Here is a 15,171-nt window from a genome sequence, read left to right on the forward strand (position 1 = left end):
CACATCAGTTTGGGCAGGCAAGCCTGGTTAAAGAGAGCTGCACCATGCCATGGCTGCGCCCAGAGCTATGGCAGGGACCAGACAACACACTCCTGGTCCAGAGGATGGCTGGTCAGCCAAGGACTGGAAGGACTGTGCTGGACACAGGCAGGGATCTAAAGGCAGGGCAAGTTGCAGGGGCATGGCCAGCTCTACAGGCACATTAGCAGCAGTTGGGGTTGATTTAGCTCTAGCTGGGGCAGGCTGGCTCCTCCAATCTCTGATGTGGGGCAGGAGCAGCGACCTTCAGCCAGACAAGAGAGACCAAGCCTTCTCCAGAGACAGGGCATCCCTCTTCTCCAACCCTCCATATACCTGCAGTGAGGTTGACCACTGAGGCTGTGCCAGCAGTGATAGCATCCACTTGGGAGTGGATCTCATGCTTCGACTCATCCATCTTATTTTTGCGCCAAGCTTTGGATGCCTGAAATGGGGAGAACAGGGTCAGGAGACAGTGGTGGAGGTGGTGGGTAGCTGCACCCATGCTCAACACAGAGAGATGCAGGAAAGAGGAGACAAGGAAGAAAGACAGAAGAGCTGGGACCACCCAAAACTCCCCAGCCTATCCTGATCAAGCAACATGACCAAGCGTCCCCTCCTCTCCTGCCCCCAGAGTGGAATACAACCCCACCTCTTTGCAGGCAGCAGATCTTCCTAGGAGTTGCTGGTACCTCTCCTGGGCATACAGCCAGCTGCATGCAGCCCAGCCAACAACCTTCAGTGAAGTCCCCCCCAGCACCCTGCCTTCAATCAGCACTCACAGCATCCTGCCCAAGGGGCGGCAAGGTCTCGAAGTCATCCAGTGTGGCCTGGGCTGCGTGCACAGCCTGCATGCTGGAGTTGATGGTGCCGGTCAGGGCTTGCTGGGCTGAAGTCTGCAACACAGGGACAGATTGAGGTATGCTGGAAGCTCAAAATCTAGTCTTAAATATTTGGCTCACACCTCCCCCCGCAACATGGCCTAACGTGCTGTTGATGACAGTGCTCTACGTAGATGCCTCCACAAAGGGGAGGGACCTAGCAAAAAGGAGGTCTCCCCTCTGCACCTCCCACTGGGAAATGCCCTGTCTCACCATGGGTACAAGCAAGTCTCACAGTTAAACAGCTCTCGGGGAATGGGGAGCAGATGCAGTGGGACCCCACAATGCTTTTTATGGCAAGCCCCACAGCAGCCTGAGAGGGGCCAAAGAAAACAACCTCCTTGTGGCCTTTTCCAAGCGCTTTTCCAGCTGCAGAGGACATGGGGGCTACCAAAGTCAGGCACAGGGCTCTGCTGCAAATCACGGCACTGGGAGGGCTGGCTGGGCACAGCAGCTCAGAGCAGCTCAGTCTGAAGGAGAAGCTGCAGCCACTGGCCAGGGTGTAGCTCAAATTTGCAGAGTGGGTGCAGGAGGACGCCAGGTCAGCCAGGCCAGCAAGCACATGAGGTCAGCAGCACAGAGTCCCTGCTCTTCACAGCAAGCAACACTCACCCACGGACCCAAAGGGATGGGTCTACACAAACCCAATGCGTGCCTTCCAGAGTTTGTGCGCTGTGGTGGGCGCAGGGAGAACTTACCAGAGGGGGCATGTGCCCTCGGTGCATCTGGCCACTGGTGATTTGCAGTTGAGGCTGCGGCATCGTGCCCACCTGGAAGTTTTCTGGCCCTCCAGCCCCTGTCCGCATGATGGCTGGCAGGGCCACTGAGCCCAGCTCGGCCTTGCCTACACGGTTAAACTGCTGCTGCAAGACGGTTGACCTGAAACAGGGAGAAATACCAGGTCAAGGGATGCTCACAGCCCCGGCACCAGGCTCTGTGGGAGGGCTGCCACTGAAGGACTGGCAGCTCTTCCTCCAGACACACTGTGCTGCAAGCTTGGCTGGGGCCCACTCTTCGTTCAACTTCTGCTTGGCAGCTAACTTCCTCCTGGAGGACTTACTTCTTTGGAGACACGGAGTCTTCCAGCATGGTGGACTCCTCATCGCCCTCCAGTCCAAAGTGGTCTTTGCTCTTTTTCTGCAGAGGGAAAGAGAAAATGTGTCAGTCAGCACATACCTCCCAGGCTTCCCCTCCTCCTGCAGCCCAGGCACCGTACCAGGGCCACAGGGTTCCCCTGCCCCATCTCCTGCTCCCCCAGCAGCACCGTGTGCCAATGGCTGTCTGGAGGCAGCTGGAAGGGGCACCCGGCCCCACTGTCCAGAGAGGAGACAGTTATCAGTGCCCTTCTCAGCACAGCCTCACCTTTTTGAGGATGATGTCAATGTAACCAGCAATCAGCTGGGCAATCTGCTCCCCCTCTGTCGTCTGCACCGAGTAGTAACCATCCTGGTAATCCCCAAAATCCTGCAAAGGCAGGGCACAGGGTAGCACCGGAGCAGGGCACTGGCGGCCATCCTGAGCCCCTCTGGTATGCGCTAACACCCAAGCGCTGGCCTCCAAAACAGCAGCTGGGAGACGCACCAGAGGAGGGCAAGGCTGTCCCACTGTGGGGCAATACCCCAGAGAGGGGTTGGTGTGAGAGCAGTCCCCCCACGGGACTGCTGCGGAGAGGGGGTGGAGGATCAGGGCTGGTCCCTACCAGGGTGAAGCTTTTGGGTGAGGCTGCCCAACGCTTGATGTTGGTAAGGCTCCACTCCTGAATCACTTCTTTGGTCTTCTCGTCCACCCGCATCACACACTCCTTGGTGATCCCCAGAAGCCGCGGCACCAGCTTGTTCTTCCCCTTCATCTTCTCCTGCGGGCCGCAACAGAAGGGTTGTGGGCTGCCCTCAGGATGGCTCCATCCAGGCAGAGACGTTTAAAGCTTTCCTTGGCTACCAAACACCCCCAAGGTCACACTTCCATGGTGACAACCATGACACGGGGCTTGAAAGGACAGGAGAAAAGCAAGAAGTGGGAAGGTAGCACTCATGAAAAGCCAAGAAGAGTGGGTGGACAGCGGGACACACGGAAAACTGGAGCACTGTGGGTTGAGGGGTAGCAGCTGGATGGAGACACAACAGATGGAGAAATGCTGGAGAGGGGGAATTTCGGCCAGGGGAGCTGCTGCTTTACCTTGACCAGGAAGAAGGACACCCCGTAGGTCTTGAGGGAACGGGCAAGTTTCACGTAGCGAACTTTGGCTTCAATCTCACTCATGTTCCCGCAGTTCTTGTGGGCCTGCGACAGCAAAGAGAGAACATCACACTAGCACCACAGTCCCCTGGCTGTGCCACTGCTGCCCTGTTACAGCTCCTCCAGGCCCTCCCCACCCCACTGGCATTGCCTGTCCCTGCCACAGCAGGGTCCTCTGACCTCTGGGACCTCAGGAGCTCCTTGTCTGCCCACTTACAGATTTCTGCTCCTGTTTCTCACCCATCAAGCTGCTACATGTTGCCTCCAGAGTCAAGAGCAGCTTCAACATTTGGCAAGGAGGAACAAGAAGGTCTCAAGACCCGCCCTGCACGTACCATGAAGATCTTGCGCTCCCCTTTCTGCTTGATGTATTCCTTGGGCAGGAAATCCTTGAGTCTGTCAAGAGACAGCCAAGCCAGCTGTTAGCAGCAGAGCCCGAAGCCAGCGTTTGTCTTCGATTACAGAGAGGCCCAACCCAGAGCCTTGGACAAACCCCTGCCAGGGCATAGGCTGGGAGTTTTTGGGAGCAGGAAGGATGTGGGAGAGGTTGCTGCAGTAATGAAAACTGCCCCAGGAGCTGCCCTGCTGAGAGTGGGGTTGAGGTGCTGAGGAGGCAACCCCTCGCGTGGCATCAGCCTAGACCATATGGTGGGCTGAAGTCCCCCCCAACAGAGCTGGCTGCACATCCTAGGGGGTGCCAGAGGGAGCAGGATGGAGGGCTGGCATCCCTTGCAGTCAGCGTGGACCCCTGTGCTTGGGCACTGTGCTGCAGTGAGGAGAGGGGTCGCACCAGAGGCATCTGTGTCCCCAAGCCCCGTGTGCCAGTGCAGTGCTGGGGCTCCCCAGGACACTCACTCTAGAAAGCCCGGCTTGTGCTTCTGCTCATTGTGTGGCCCAAACTGGATCTGGCACTGGTAGCCAGCAAACTCGCAGGCTTTGTCAAAGGAGACGGGGTGGGAACCGTTAAGGATGTCGTCACGAGCCTGTGTGGGAAGAGAAGACACCGCGGTGGGCTGGGCAGCCATGCAGCTCTGCCACCACTCCCCTCCACACTGGGAAGGACCTGCTTTCCAGACAGAAAAGAAGTGGCCATGAAAAAGAGGAGGATCTAGGGGAAGGCTGTCCCCTACAGAGACATCACCATGCCTAGGAGAGGAACAGCAGGATTCAGGATGGTTCCTACCGGGCAGAGGAGACACGGGATCCCCTCGGGAGCTATGGATTATGCAGAGAGCAGGGCTGGGATTGCCAGCATTGGCACTTACCCAGGAGATAACTGGGCATCCTGAAGTGCCCCACCGTGGTGGCTCCTGGCCAAAACCTCAGCCACCAGCCCTGCCAGGGGGCCAGTGTGGCGCAGCGGGCCAGGCGCTCTGGGGAGCTGTACCTGCACGTAGAGCAGGTTGAGCTGCACGGGATCTCGCGAGTCCACATTCTGGTCAGAGTAGAAGAACTTGCGCCGCAGCAGCAGGGTTTCATTGTCGTCGATGCCTTGCTCGCGCAGGGTCCGGCCATGGTCCAGCCAATTCACTGCAGGCAATGCCACGGCATGAGCAAGGACAGGCACCCAGGCAGGGCTGGTCCCAGCCCTGGGGCTGCTCACACGGAGTGATAAACCAACGTCTGTTTGGTGCATCCCAGCTCTCGTCCCCCTGCCCTGGACCTCCAGGGAGGAGAGACTCCAGGGAGCATGGACATATCCCCTTGTCACAGTGCTCTCCACCGTCACCTCTACTCCTCTGTGTCAGCTCTTCCCCTTGCAGGGGGCTCTGCTCCCCTCCCTGCTGCCCTCTGCATGGGCTGACCCCATCCCCAGCACATGCAGGCACCTACACTCATCATCGGTGTGCAACTTCTGCTTGAGCTTCTCCATCTTCTTCTCATCTCGCAGCAGGGTCTTGTCCTTCTTGAGGGTGCCGGTAACCTCCTCCTTCTTCTCTTCCATAATCTCCCGAACAAGCGAGTACTCATCGTAGTTGGTGATGCCTGCCGGAGAGCAGAGGACCAAGCTCAGTACAACATCGGTGCCAAATACAGAGCCAGGAGTGATGCAGGGGTGCAGAGCATCACGCACCCCTCGGACATCCCTGCTGACAGGCCATCCACCACAGAGCTGCTGCCATTCCCCCAGTACCCCCACCAGACGCTGCCCTCTGTCCCCACCTTCCTTCCTCCCCACTGTTGCTGCCCCCTCCTCTCACCAATCCGGGCACAGATTGTCATGAGCATGTCCGTGACAGTTTTGGAGTCATCCACCATCACTGTCTTCACTGTCCCATCCAGCATGCGGATCTTCAGGGGCCGCTGCTTCTTCTTGTACTCCATGGTATCCTGCGGGCACAGCAGGGCACAGCTCCCAGCAGCGGCACTGGCGCAGGGTGCCTGCATCCCACCATCACGCCAACAGCTGCCTCTCCCCGGTGCAATTGTGGGGGGACGTGGGGTGCTCTGGGGCCCAGCTCAAGGCAGCAGGGCGAGGACCCACTCCACCTCCATGCTGCAGGCACATCCAGCCCCAAGTCAAGGTGGGTACCAGCTGGAAGGACATGGGATGGATGCTTACCCCATTGCGAAGCATGTAGTAGTCCAGAGCCTTCCCAGCCTCCAGCCAGATCCCCTTCTTCGGGTCTTCATCCGAGAGGAACAGCCCAAAATCATTGGCTGAAAAACAGGTAAAGTCTCTGCCAGGGTAATCCTGAGCAGACCACAAAGATGCCAGCCTGCACCCAGGGATGTGCATCAGCGGAGCCCAATGTGTGAAGTACGGCAGCACTGTGAATGCTGGAGTCTAAACCTAATGAGTGGGCAAAAAGTCAGCAAGCAAGCTTTGAGGTACATGGTTTATTATAGTTATCTATGGAAAAAAATCATCTGAAGCAAGCCTACGCAATGCTGAACTTGGAACTGACAGTCACAACAGAAGGAAGAGCTTGGAGTTGTGGTTGACAGCTCTCCAAAATCTTCGGTGTAACGTGCAGCAGCAGCCAAAACAAGGTAGTAAAACACTGGGCATCACCAGGAAGGGTGCTGGGAACTGGTTTATAAAACCGAGGCAGTAGGTTTTATACACAGTACTCTGTGGCGGTGTGGTCTCCACCTCCCCAGAAGGACGCGGTGGAGTTTGAAAAAATACAGAGAGGAGCACCTTAAATGATGGAGCCTTGGTACGACGGACTAAAGGAGCTGGAATGCCTCTGTTTGGAGAGAAGGAAGCTGAAGGAGGACAGGATTAAGGTTTACAAGGTCTCAGAGGTGGTCAATAAGTGCTGTTCACCAAACCCTGCTCCCTTGGGGCTGGGGTACTCAGTGACAGTGCTGCTGCTGGAGCACAGGCAGTGGCACCCCAGCTTGGACCTGCAGGGTTAGCCCTGTTTTCCAGCTGCAAGAGGCCAGGACCACGCCTGGCTTTGCCCTGGGAAAGGTCCATCTCCACCTTTCCAACAACCCAGCGCCGCAGGCTGTCTTGGCTGGCTGCTAAGTTTATAAGGAGTCATCTCGTTGGCAGCTCTCTGTGGGGAGGGACAAATTCCTGAGCCACCCGCTCCTGCCTGGCTAATACTGCTGTTAGGATCCTACTAAACAGGGAGGAGAGAAATCACAGACACTTGCCATCTTATTTTTAAATTTAAAAAACCCCAACTATTTTCAATGCAAATTCCAAAAGGATAACTCTAAAGCACTGAAAACTGAGCAGCTTGCCCCAGATCCATAACTTGGGCAGAGAGAGGCGCTTCCCGAGACAGAGCAAGAGCAAAGCTGGAAACGTACACCAAAGCTCCCAGCCCAAAGCTGACAAACATACCGGGCAGCTCAAAAAGGGACCCCGAGTGCCACTGGGTAAGGAGAGCAAAGAGAAACAAAAGCTGCAGGGAACTGATAGGAAAATAAAAGCTATGAGTAACTGAAAAGGAACTCAGGAATAAGCAGTTCCCTTTAAGGCTTTCCCCTTGCTTTTTATAAGCAGGCTGGCTCATGTCCAGGAGTAGGAAATGTAATGCTCCCTCCAACAAGACTACAGCCCCGCATCCACAAAAACATCCATTCCCTCTCTGAAACCGAAAGCCACAGTCTGCCGGACCACTGGCCAGCCGGGCACGACACGAGAAGGCATTTCCTTTCATCCTCGAGGAATTTGCTGCTCCCAGATGTCGCCGTGCTCCCCCTCCTCTTCCCACGACTCCTGACCTCCCGTTCGCTGCCTCTCCCCTGTGGCACAGCTGCTTTTGGAGGCAGCAGGGACCCAGGAGAGACCCGCCATACGATGTCCTAGTGCTCCAGCCTCCCCATCCACCCGGAGACAAGCCACATCCGCGTGGGCGTGAGTCATATCATGAGCTCTTGAGCCATAAGCTTAATTTTAAGCCTGGCAGCAGCACAGAGGTATTAGACCTGAGAAAGTTTAGCAAGGTAATGGAGCACTAGCACAGGCCTGGCAGAGAACTGCTGGGGGAGAGAAAGTCACAAAGGAGGACTGTATATTTCCCAAAAAAGGAAAAATTAACTGACATGGTTTATTAACACTTGCTATGACCCCTGCAACTACTTAAACCCATCTAGTCCTAGCCAGTGGTGATGGATGCAAGTAGGAGAGAGGAGCAGAGAAAGAAAGGGCAGCAGGCTCAAAGAGGTCCATGAGTTATTTTACTTCCAAATGCGTATTCCTACCTCCCAAACCCCCAAATTTCTTCTGGGGTGTTGAGCAGGGAGCCAGAGGAGCTCAGACCCTCACCTCAACTGGGCAGGAGGACTTGGACCTTGCTCCCCCTGCGCCCCCAATGCTCTGGGAAAGCCCAGACGGGCATGGGGACTAGAGAGGAAAGGGAGACCGGTGAAATGCCAGGAGCTAAGCCGGAGTGGCCCTGGCATGGCAGCCAGCCCCACCGTGGACTTACGCTGTCCCATCTGGGCCTCGGGCACCCGCTCGCGGATCATCCGGCAAGCGTCGTACACCATGGTGGAGGGCTCGAACTGCATCGTCTTCACCACATTGCCGATGCTGATCTTCAGCGAGAGGGCAACCATGGTGGCGGCTGGGCTGTCCCCACTCCTGCGTCACCTGCCAGAGGAGACAGAGGGGTTAGCTCTGACTGCCGGCACTGCCAGTGTGCAGGGTCCTTCCTCCTCCCCTCCAGCAGCACCTTTGCTCCCCAAAAGCCGGGACACAGCTTCTAGCAGCAAGCAAGTGTTGCACCCAGCACTGGCGAGCCTGCAAGGGGGTCCCAGTTTCCAGCCCCTTGCTGACCCCAGGGTCTCTGTCTGGCTTTGGGACCCTTGTCTCCCTGTGCCAGGGTCCCAAAGCTGATTTCGCTCCCCCGCGGGAGTGACAGCAGCTGGTACCCAGCAGAGATGCTGCCAGCGAGAAGGAAGTGAGCGCATGGGAGCATGCGAGATAAGCTGGGAGAGTACAACGGAAGGAGTTATAATTAAACCTGCTGTGACACAGAAGCCACAAGAGGAAAACCAAGCTTTGACATGGAGGTGGCCCCTGGCTATCAGGGCCCCCCCACATCGCCAGTGGATGGTGCTGAGCTGGCAGCCTGAGCACAGAGGGACGGAAAAGCCCAGAGCTGCTCGGGGAGGTAAGATAAGGGCACCAGGCACCGAACTTGCCCGTTAAAAATAATTACCTGGGGAAAGCACCATTCATGCCGAGTACTGCATCGGTGCTCGGAAAGGGGAGTCTATAGCAGACACCATGGCACAAACTCAGGGCAGGGGAGCCCACGTGCAAGGTGATGAGCAGGAGGGCAAGGGACTCAGATGCTGCAGCTCTCGCTGCAAGGGCACACGAGAGCCACACCACAACATCTGAAACAGGCCCCAAGCTGGGGATCAGCTTCAAGCTTGAAGGACTGCACAGATCAGCTTCAGAGCAAGCACTCCTCAACAGGGCTCTGACACACCAGGTTTAATAATACTTAATTAAAATTATGATATTCTTACAGCAGAGCAAAATCAGAAACAAATGGTAAAAGCACAAGGAGGTTGTAAATAAGCCCGCTGCTACCTGCTGTAGGTTGTAGAGGCTGTTCCTTTGGCCTTACCCACCGTGCAGCAGCTTTCAGTGCTTTCCCAGGTTGCTGCACACCTTGGGTTCCCTGTGCCGGGTCCTTCGCCCTGCCCCACTGCTCCCTGCCCTTCTCAGCACCCCCAGTCCCCCACCGGCCACAACCCAACATTCTCCAGCAGTGACACCCCTTTTCCTCTCCCCAAGAGCCTGCTCACGGGGAAGGAGTCCCCTGCTCTGCCTCAACCCAGGCTCCCTTGTCCCTTAAACCCCAGCTGGTGGGAGGATGCAAGAGCAGGAGCAGGATGCACCATATCTGCTTATTCTCTTTTAGATTGATTTTCTCCTACCAGGCCTCCCATTATGGCTGTCAGGGAAAGGTTACTGGCCATGTGCATCCTCAGCCTGGCCCAGGAAGGTTCTTGAGTAAGGCTTGCTGGCATCTTCCCTTGTCCGCTGTGCACCACAGTGGCACACGGCGAGCCTGTGCATCTCTGCCTGGCACTGCCAGCTCTGGTCCCCCATGGAAGGGGGTACATCGGCACGGGCTGCTCCCAGCCATGGAACTGAGCTGGCTGGGAGCAGGATCTGCGCTAGATAAAAAGCTCCTACATCCGATTTTGGCCAGGAGCAAGTCAGAGGGCAGGGGTCCCGCTCCCGCAGAGCCATAAAGCCATGCTGGTGGCGCGGGGAGGGAGGCAGGGATGGAGGAGCGTGCCGCCTCCGCCAGCACATGGAGCAGCTCCAGCTCTGCATTCCTGAGCTGTTCGGCAATGTTTCTGTGGAGGCCCGCAGCCCCCACTGGCTTCGCTGACAAGGAATGAAATGCATTTCGAGTTCGGAGCAAGGGAGCCCGGCAGCAGCGGGAAGGAGGCAGCGGAGGTGCCTGCCTGTGCCATTGCTGTCTGTGAGGAAGCACCAGCAAAGCCGCAGAGCCGAAGGGACGAAGAACACCCTGCTGTAGAAAGGGCTTTCCGAATATTTCATACACGGGGTGGGGGGTGGGGGGATGACACAACTGCTACACCCACCAGGCCATCTTCTCTATATCTAAAAATATTCTCGAGTTGAGCCTAAAGCTGCTTTCCGTCCCTCCACAGGAAAAGGAGAACATGCCACTGCCAGGACAAGGTCAGAGACCATGGAGGAAGGGGAAGGGAGGCCGCCGGACGGCAGAGAGGAACCGAGAGGAGCCAGACCATGCACGGCCATTTCTGCAGCCTCCTCTTGCTCTCCCAAAGCCACCCAAAATCAGGCACTGTGCTGGAGCCACCCCTTAGCACACCCTTTATGGGGGCAGCCACGCTTTCCAAGACCCCACAGGAGAATGACTGCTCAAGCCTTCCCACTCCCAAGCTCCTACAAAAATGACAGAGCTCGGCAGGGAAAGTGCTCACGACATCAAGAAAGCTCTCAGAGGAAAGGGAGATGGTTCATTTTAATTCCCATATTCTACGGAAACAGTTCAGGCTCCAGCAGCTGAACTTTGCTGACATCAATGCCTAAAGCAGAAATGCTCTCTGCTGCATAAGAAGTACACCTCCTCAAACCCTGCAGAGATTTGTCAGCAAACGTGGCAATTAATCACACAGGGGTTGCAAATCTGCTGCCTCCTGTGAGGACACCAGTGGACCTCTCCTCTCCGGATACCATGTGGGGAAGGACTAGACATAACAGATAAGACAGTGTGGGAGTCCAGTGCTGCAAACCAGAAAAATAAAAGCAAAGGACAGTGAAATTCAAGCTGTCCCTCTGGAAAGAAAATACAAACCCAAACAAACCAAGTCTCAATGAACACACACCAAATTTCTGCACTGGCTCATGTCCAGAGCAAGCAAACCCATTCTCAATCGGTTGTCAGTATGCAAAGGCAGATAAGGCAGCGGAGCAGCCAGCCGGCAGCCAGATTAACACACTTCTGCATTTTATAGCAAGCTGCGTGCAACCCTTTGAGCCATAAGCATGCTCCTGAGCTGATCCTAAAATGAAGGTGGGGTTTCTTGATGGGGTCCCACCCCTCCCCTGGAGCCGTCCTGGCTGCCTCCATCTCACCCTGCACTAAGCGAACAAAACCACCATGGTGGTGGTCTCCGGGCTCAGCTTAACGGCAGCGTGTGCGGGGACGGCAGCGCCGTGCCAGCCCGAGGAACCACAGCGTCATTGCCGGGACCACTGAGAGCAAGTTTTCCGTCACGTGACGTAACTGCTATATTTGTATCGGCTGAGTTTAGCACTGTGAGGACAGTTACAGAGGAGGTTTTATATCTTAAAAATAGAAAATTAAAAAAAAAAAAATCAACAAAACTCGATAGTAGCCTGCTGGAGCACTCACAGCAAGTTTCCAGAACAAGCTGCAAATCTTCAAATGAAACAATTTTGCCATTTTTAACATGGTCTTTTTAAGGGAGACTCCGGATGAGGTTTACGTTGTTTACGTTTGTTGTTTGGTTTTTTTCATGGCAATGCCAAATTTTGCTCAGGAAAGGCCCTACTCCAGACCACCCCTGGGCTGGGAGCTGGCTGCAGGAAGCTTTATCAGACGCAAACCGCCCCAGTGCCAGGGTTTTCCGCAGGCACAGGGCTGCCAGTGTGGCCGACAGCACAGCCAGGCAGGTACCAGGCCACCGCTGTGCCTGCCAGGGGTGGCCTTGTCAGCACATCCGTGTCTGCACAACAGCACAGCGAACCAGGGCAAAAATTAACCTGGTAAGAAGCTGAACCAGGCTCTGACTGGGTTCTCCAATATGGCACCAGTATACACAGCCATGGTTGGTGCCAGGGGTGCGGGTGGCTCAGCCCCGTGCTGATGGGAAGGCTGAACCAGCGGCCCCGGATGGTGATGGTGCTGGACACTGCCAAGCCCACGCAGCCAGTTCCTCTTTCCCAGCCACACGTCCACATCGGATGGGAAGATGGTTTCTTCTTGCTCCCGGTGAGCGTGAGTGGCCAGTGAGTTCAGCCCCATGGCACGCCTGTGACCCACGCATCCCAGGCCTGCCCGCTTCTGTTGGGCATCCCCTGCCCTCCATGGGGAGGGGGCACAAATGGTGGCACTCTCAGGCTGCCCATTGCCAAGGCAGGCATGGGGGACGAGCAAGGGCAGGACTCCATCCACAGCCTCTCCTGTGTCCTTAGCAAGCCAGCCCTCCAGCACAGCACCCCAAAAGCAGCGCTCAGGGTGCAGTGGGGGCTCTCAAAGCCTCTGGAGACCACCAGGTGCCCGATCAGGGCAGCCATGCTTGCCAGGGTAAGCCACTCACCTGCTGCTGTGCTGCCAGCCAGGCAGAAAGGGGAAAGTGAGAAGAGAGCACGGCTGGGTTTTGGGGGGGGTGGGGGTGTGGGTGTGTGTTTCTCCACCCAGCAGTCAGCAAAGCTCAGCTCTGGAAAGGAGGGCACCCCACTGGTGCCCTCTTCCTCAGCCTGCCCACTCCCTTTCCCCAAATCTGCCAGGATGTGCCACTTTGGGATGTACCAAGTCCTGCAGCTGCTGTTCAGCGAGCAAGCTGCATGCTTGGATGGTGCTGACCACGCACCATCACCATTTAGCACTTGGGGGGGGTGTCTCACCCCATGGTCTGCAGGGGAAGGGTGTGGGGTTCAGACCCTTTACTGGGCAATCCCCAGGCCCTGGCAAAGCTAAAGATCCCAAAAATATGTCCCCTCCTCAGCAGTGAGGCACAGGGAGAGAGGAGAAGGGAGTAAACAATTATTGCTACCAAATATGGGTCTAACAGCCAGCGATGAAGCCACAGCAGAAGCATGTAGACATCCTGCCGGCAGATTCAAAGGGACGGGGAGCTCGAAGGGGCGCGGGCAGGATCCGGCAGGGAACAGGCAGAGGATGGCACAGAGTTCCCCTTGCCTGGTTAGCCGCTCCAGCCGGGTCACGGAGGGGACCCACGCTTTTCCCTGATGGGGGTCAGCCCTGCCCCACAGGGCACCCACCCAACCTACGTGTCCCGCCCCAGTGCCCCGTCCCGGGACAATCGGTGGGAGCTCAGGGGTGATCTCCACCGCCTGCGGCATGGCCGTGGGGAGCGTGTCTTCCCGCATCCCCACCCAAAACCGCGCCGCGGGCTGGAGACACCCTTCCCACTCGCTTCCCCCCAAGAACAGGCAGGGTGGGCAGGAAGGGCGGGGGGGAAGGCGGGGAGGGGGGGGGAAGCTTTGCCGCCGGCACCAAAGCTTGTCCCCCTCGGTTGGGGGGGGGGGGGCCCGCGGCCGCAGGCAGGCCTCTCCCGCTCGGTCCCCGGGGATCCCCGAGGCGGCGGGGAGGTTGGCCCGGGCCCGGGGAGCAGAGAGTCCGGGCCGAGGCCTGCGGCGGTGGCGGCTATTCTGGAGCAGGGTAAGGGCAGGGCCGGGACTAAGGGGGCCAGGCCCAGCCCAGCCGTGCCTGCCCGTGCTGCCCCGGGGCCCGCAGCGGGCGTCGGTGCTGGGGAGCCACCAGCCCCGGGAGCGATGGGGCGCGCCCCAAGACCAGAGCAAGGCGTGACCGTCCTCCGGAAGCCCCTGGGTCACCGCAGCCCGGGGGAGAAGCCCCGCTGGGAGCAGGGAAGCCCCGGTAAGGGACTCTACTCCCTCCCCTACAACCCGGTAAGCGGGGGGGGGGGGGGGAGGGGGGGGTCCCTCCGGGACATCCGTTTCCGGCAGCCCCCCGGGATCCAGGACGCTGCCGGTTACCGGGACCTCATGCCTCGGCCTCCCCCCTCCCCGGTTACCAGGACCCCGTGTCTCCCCCGTCCCCCGTACCTGTGCGCGGGCAGGAGCAGCGCGGCAGCCCCGCCGAGGCTGTGCGGAGCGGGACGGCACCGCCCGCTTCCCGCCCCGCCGCCTCCCCGCCGCGCATGCGCCGGGGTACGGTGCGCCGCCGGGCGGTACGGCCGGGCTCGGCATGGCACCCCGGCGATGCGCTCCGCCCGGTTGCCCCCCCACCCCCATCACTAGCCCCACGCTCGGGGATACGCGCTGCCCGGTACGCGCGCAGCCCGACCCTGTGCCCCGGGGCTGGGCACGGCTCAGCGCCCGCACCCTACACCTATGCTCGGCCCGCTGCTCGCACCCTCGGGCCTGCGCCCGGCACGGCCCGGCCCGACCCGGCATGGCACGGCACGGCACGGCACGCCGCACCCCTGGGGCCCGGCCGCCCCGCGGGTGCCCCGGGCCCGGCCCGGCCCGGCCCGGCCCGGCCCGGCCCCGCCCCGCCCCGCCCCCCCCCGGGCAACGGCAGCCGCCGCCGCGCGCTCCCGCCGCCGCCGCGCCACCGGCCAATGGCCGCCCAAGACACCCCAGGCGGGGCGGTGCCGTCGAGCGCCCGGGGCCTGCTGGGAGGCGGGTGGTGTCATGCTAATGCGCTAGGCGCGTCGGGGCCGGGCGGAGTCGCGCTGAGGGGCGGGGCGGGGCGGGGCGGGGCGGAGCGCTCCGGGGCTGCCGGGACCACCGCCCGCCCCTCGCCCGCCCCGCCCCTCCCATCCCCTCAGCGCGGGGCCGCTCTGCGGGGCGGCCGGGGGCAGGGCAGGGCAGGGCAGGGCAGGGCAGGGCAGGGCAGGGCGCTGCCCCCCAGTGGAGCTGGCGGCCCCGGGGTTGCCCGGCGCTGACATGGCGCGGGTGGGCTGCCCGAGGCCCGCGGCCGTCCTCCCGCGCCGTGCCGCGCTGCCCGGCCTGGGGCCGTGCTGCCTGGCGGGGACTCGCTGGCCGTATGTAGGCTGTGGCTGTGCCCCAGGCAGTGGCACGCCGCGCTTGCTTGTGGGCCGGCCCCGTGGCTGCGGTGTGAGAGGCCTGTTGGCTTCCCCCAAGTGGGTGTCCAGGTGGGGGGAACGGTTTCTGCCTCACATTCTCCTGTCACCCGTTCTTATACTTCACTTGCTGCTGTCTCTTTCTCCTCCTTCCCTTGCTGCCTGCCCCGTGCACACTTCCTAGACAGAAAGGCCTCAGTGTTCCTGAAAGCAACAGGCCCTGGCATTGCCCAGCCTGTGCCCAGCTCCCCTTCCTCTCCCTGCTCGGCCTTCCACCTGTGCGACTCTGCTCGCCATG

At 59.2% G+C, this 15,171-nt stretch overlaps 1 protein-coding gene across 1 annotated transcript in view; it reads right to left on the reverse strand.

Moving 5' to 3' along the window:
- Positions 1 to 14,031, reverse strand: part of TLN1 (talin 1) — a 35,023-nt gene extending 20,992 nt beyond the window's left edge. Inside the window, exons 1-15 of the mRNA XM_075740656.1 lie at positions 13,891 to 14,031; positions 8,027 to 8,190; positions 5,698 to 5,795; positions 5,336 to 5,465; positions 4,968 to 5,120; positions 4,522 to 4,664; positions 3,990 to 4,117; positions 3,470 to 3,530; positions 3,075 to 3,179; positions 2,599 to 2,754; positions 2,262 to 2,363; positions 1,960 to 2,036; positions 1,598 to 1,778; positions 801 to 914; positions 355 to 463 (exon numbers count right to left, since the gene is read on the reverse strand). Of these exons, the coding sequence (XP_075596771.1) occupies positions 355 to 463; positions 801 to 914; positions 1,598 to 1,778; positions 1,960 to 2,036; positions 2,262 to 2,363; positions 2,599 to 2,754; positions 3,075 to 3,179; positions 3,470 to 3,530; positions 3,990 to 4,117; positions 4,522 to 4,664; positions 4,968 to 5,120; positions 5,336 to 5,465; positions 5,698 to 5,795; positions 8,027 to 8,156 (1,687 nt within the window). The 5' untranslated portion in view covers positions 8,157 to 8,190; positions 13,891 to 14,031. The remainder of the gene's footprint in view (positions 1 to 354; positions 464 to 800; positions 915 to 1,597; positions 1,779 to 1,959; positions 2,037 to 2,261; positions 2,364 to 2,598; positions 2,755 to 3,074; positions 3,180 to 3,469; positions 3,531 to 3,989; positions 4,118 to 4,521; positions 4,665 to 4,967; positions 5,121 to 5,335; positions 5,466 to 5,697; positions 5,796 to 8,026; positions 8,191 to 13,890) is intronic.
- Between the last annotated feature and the right edge of the window lie 1,140 nt (positions 14,032 to 15,171).

The sequence above is a fragment of the Balearica regulorum genome, chromosome Z, assembly GCF_011004875.1.
Source record: "Balearica regulorum gibbericeps isolate bBalReg1 chromosome Z, bBalReg1.pri, whole genome shotgun sequence".
Classification (NCBI taxonomy): domain Eukaryota; kingdom Metazoa; phylum Chordata; class Aves; order Gruiformes; family Gruidae; genus Balearica; species Balearica regulorum.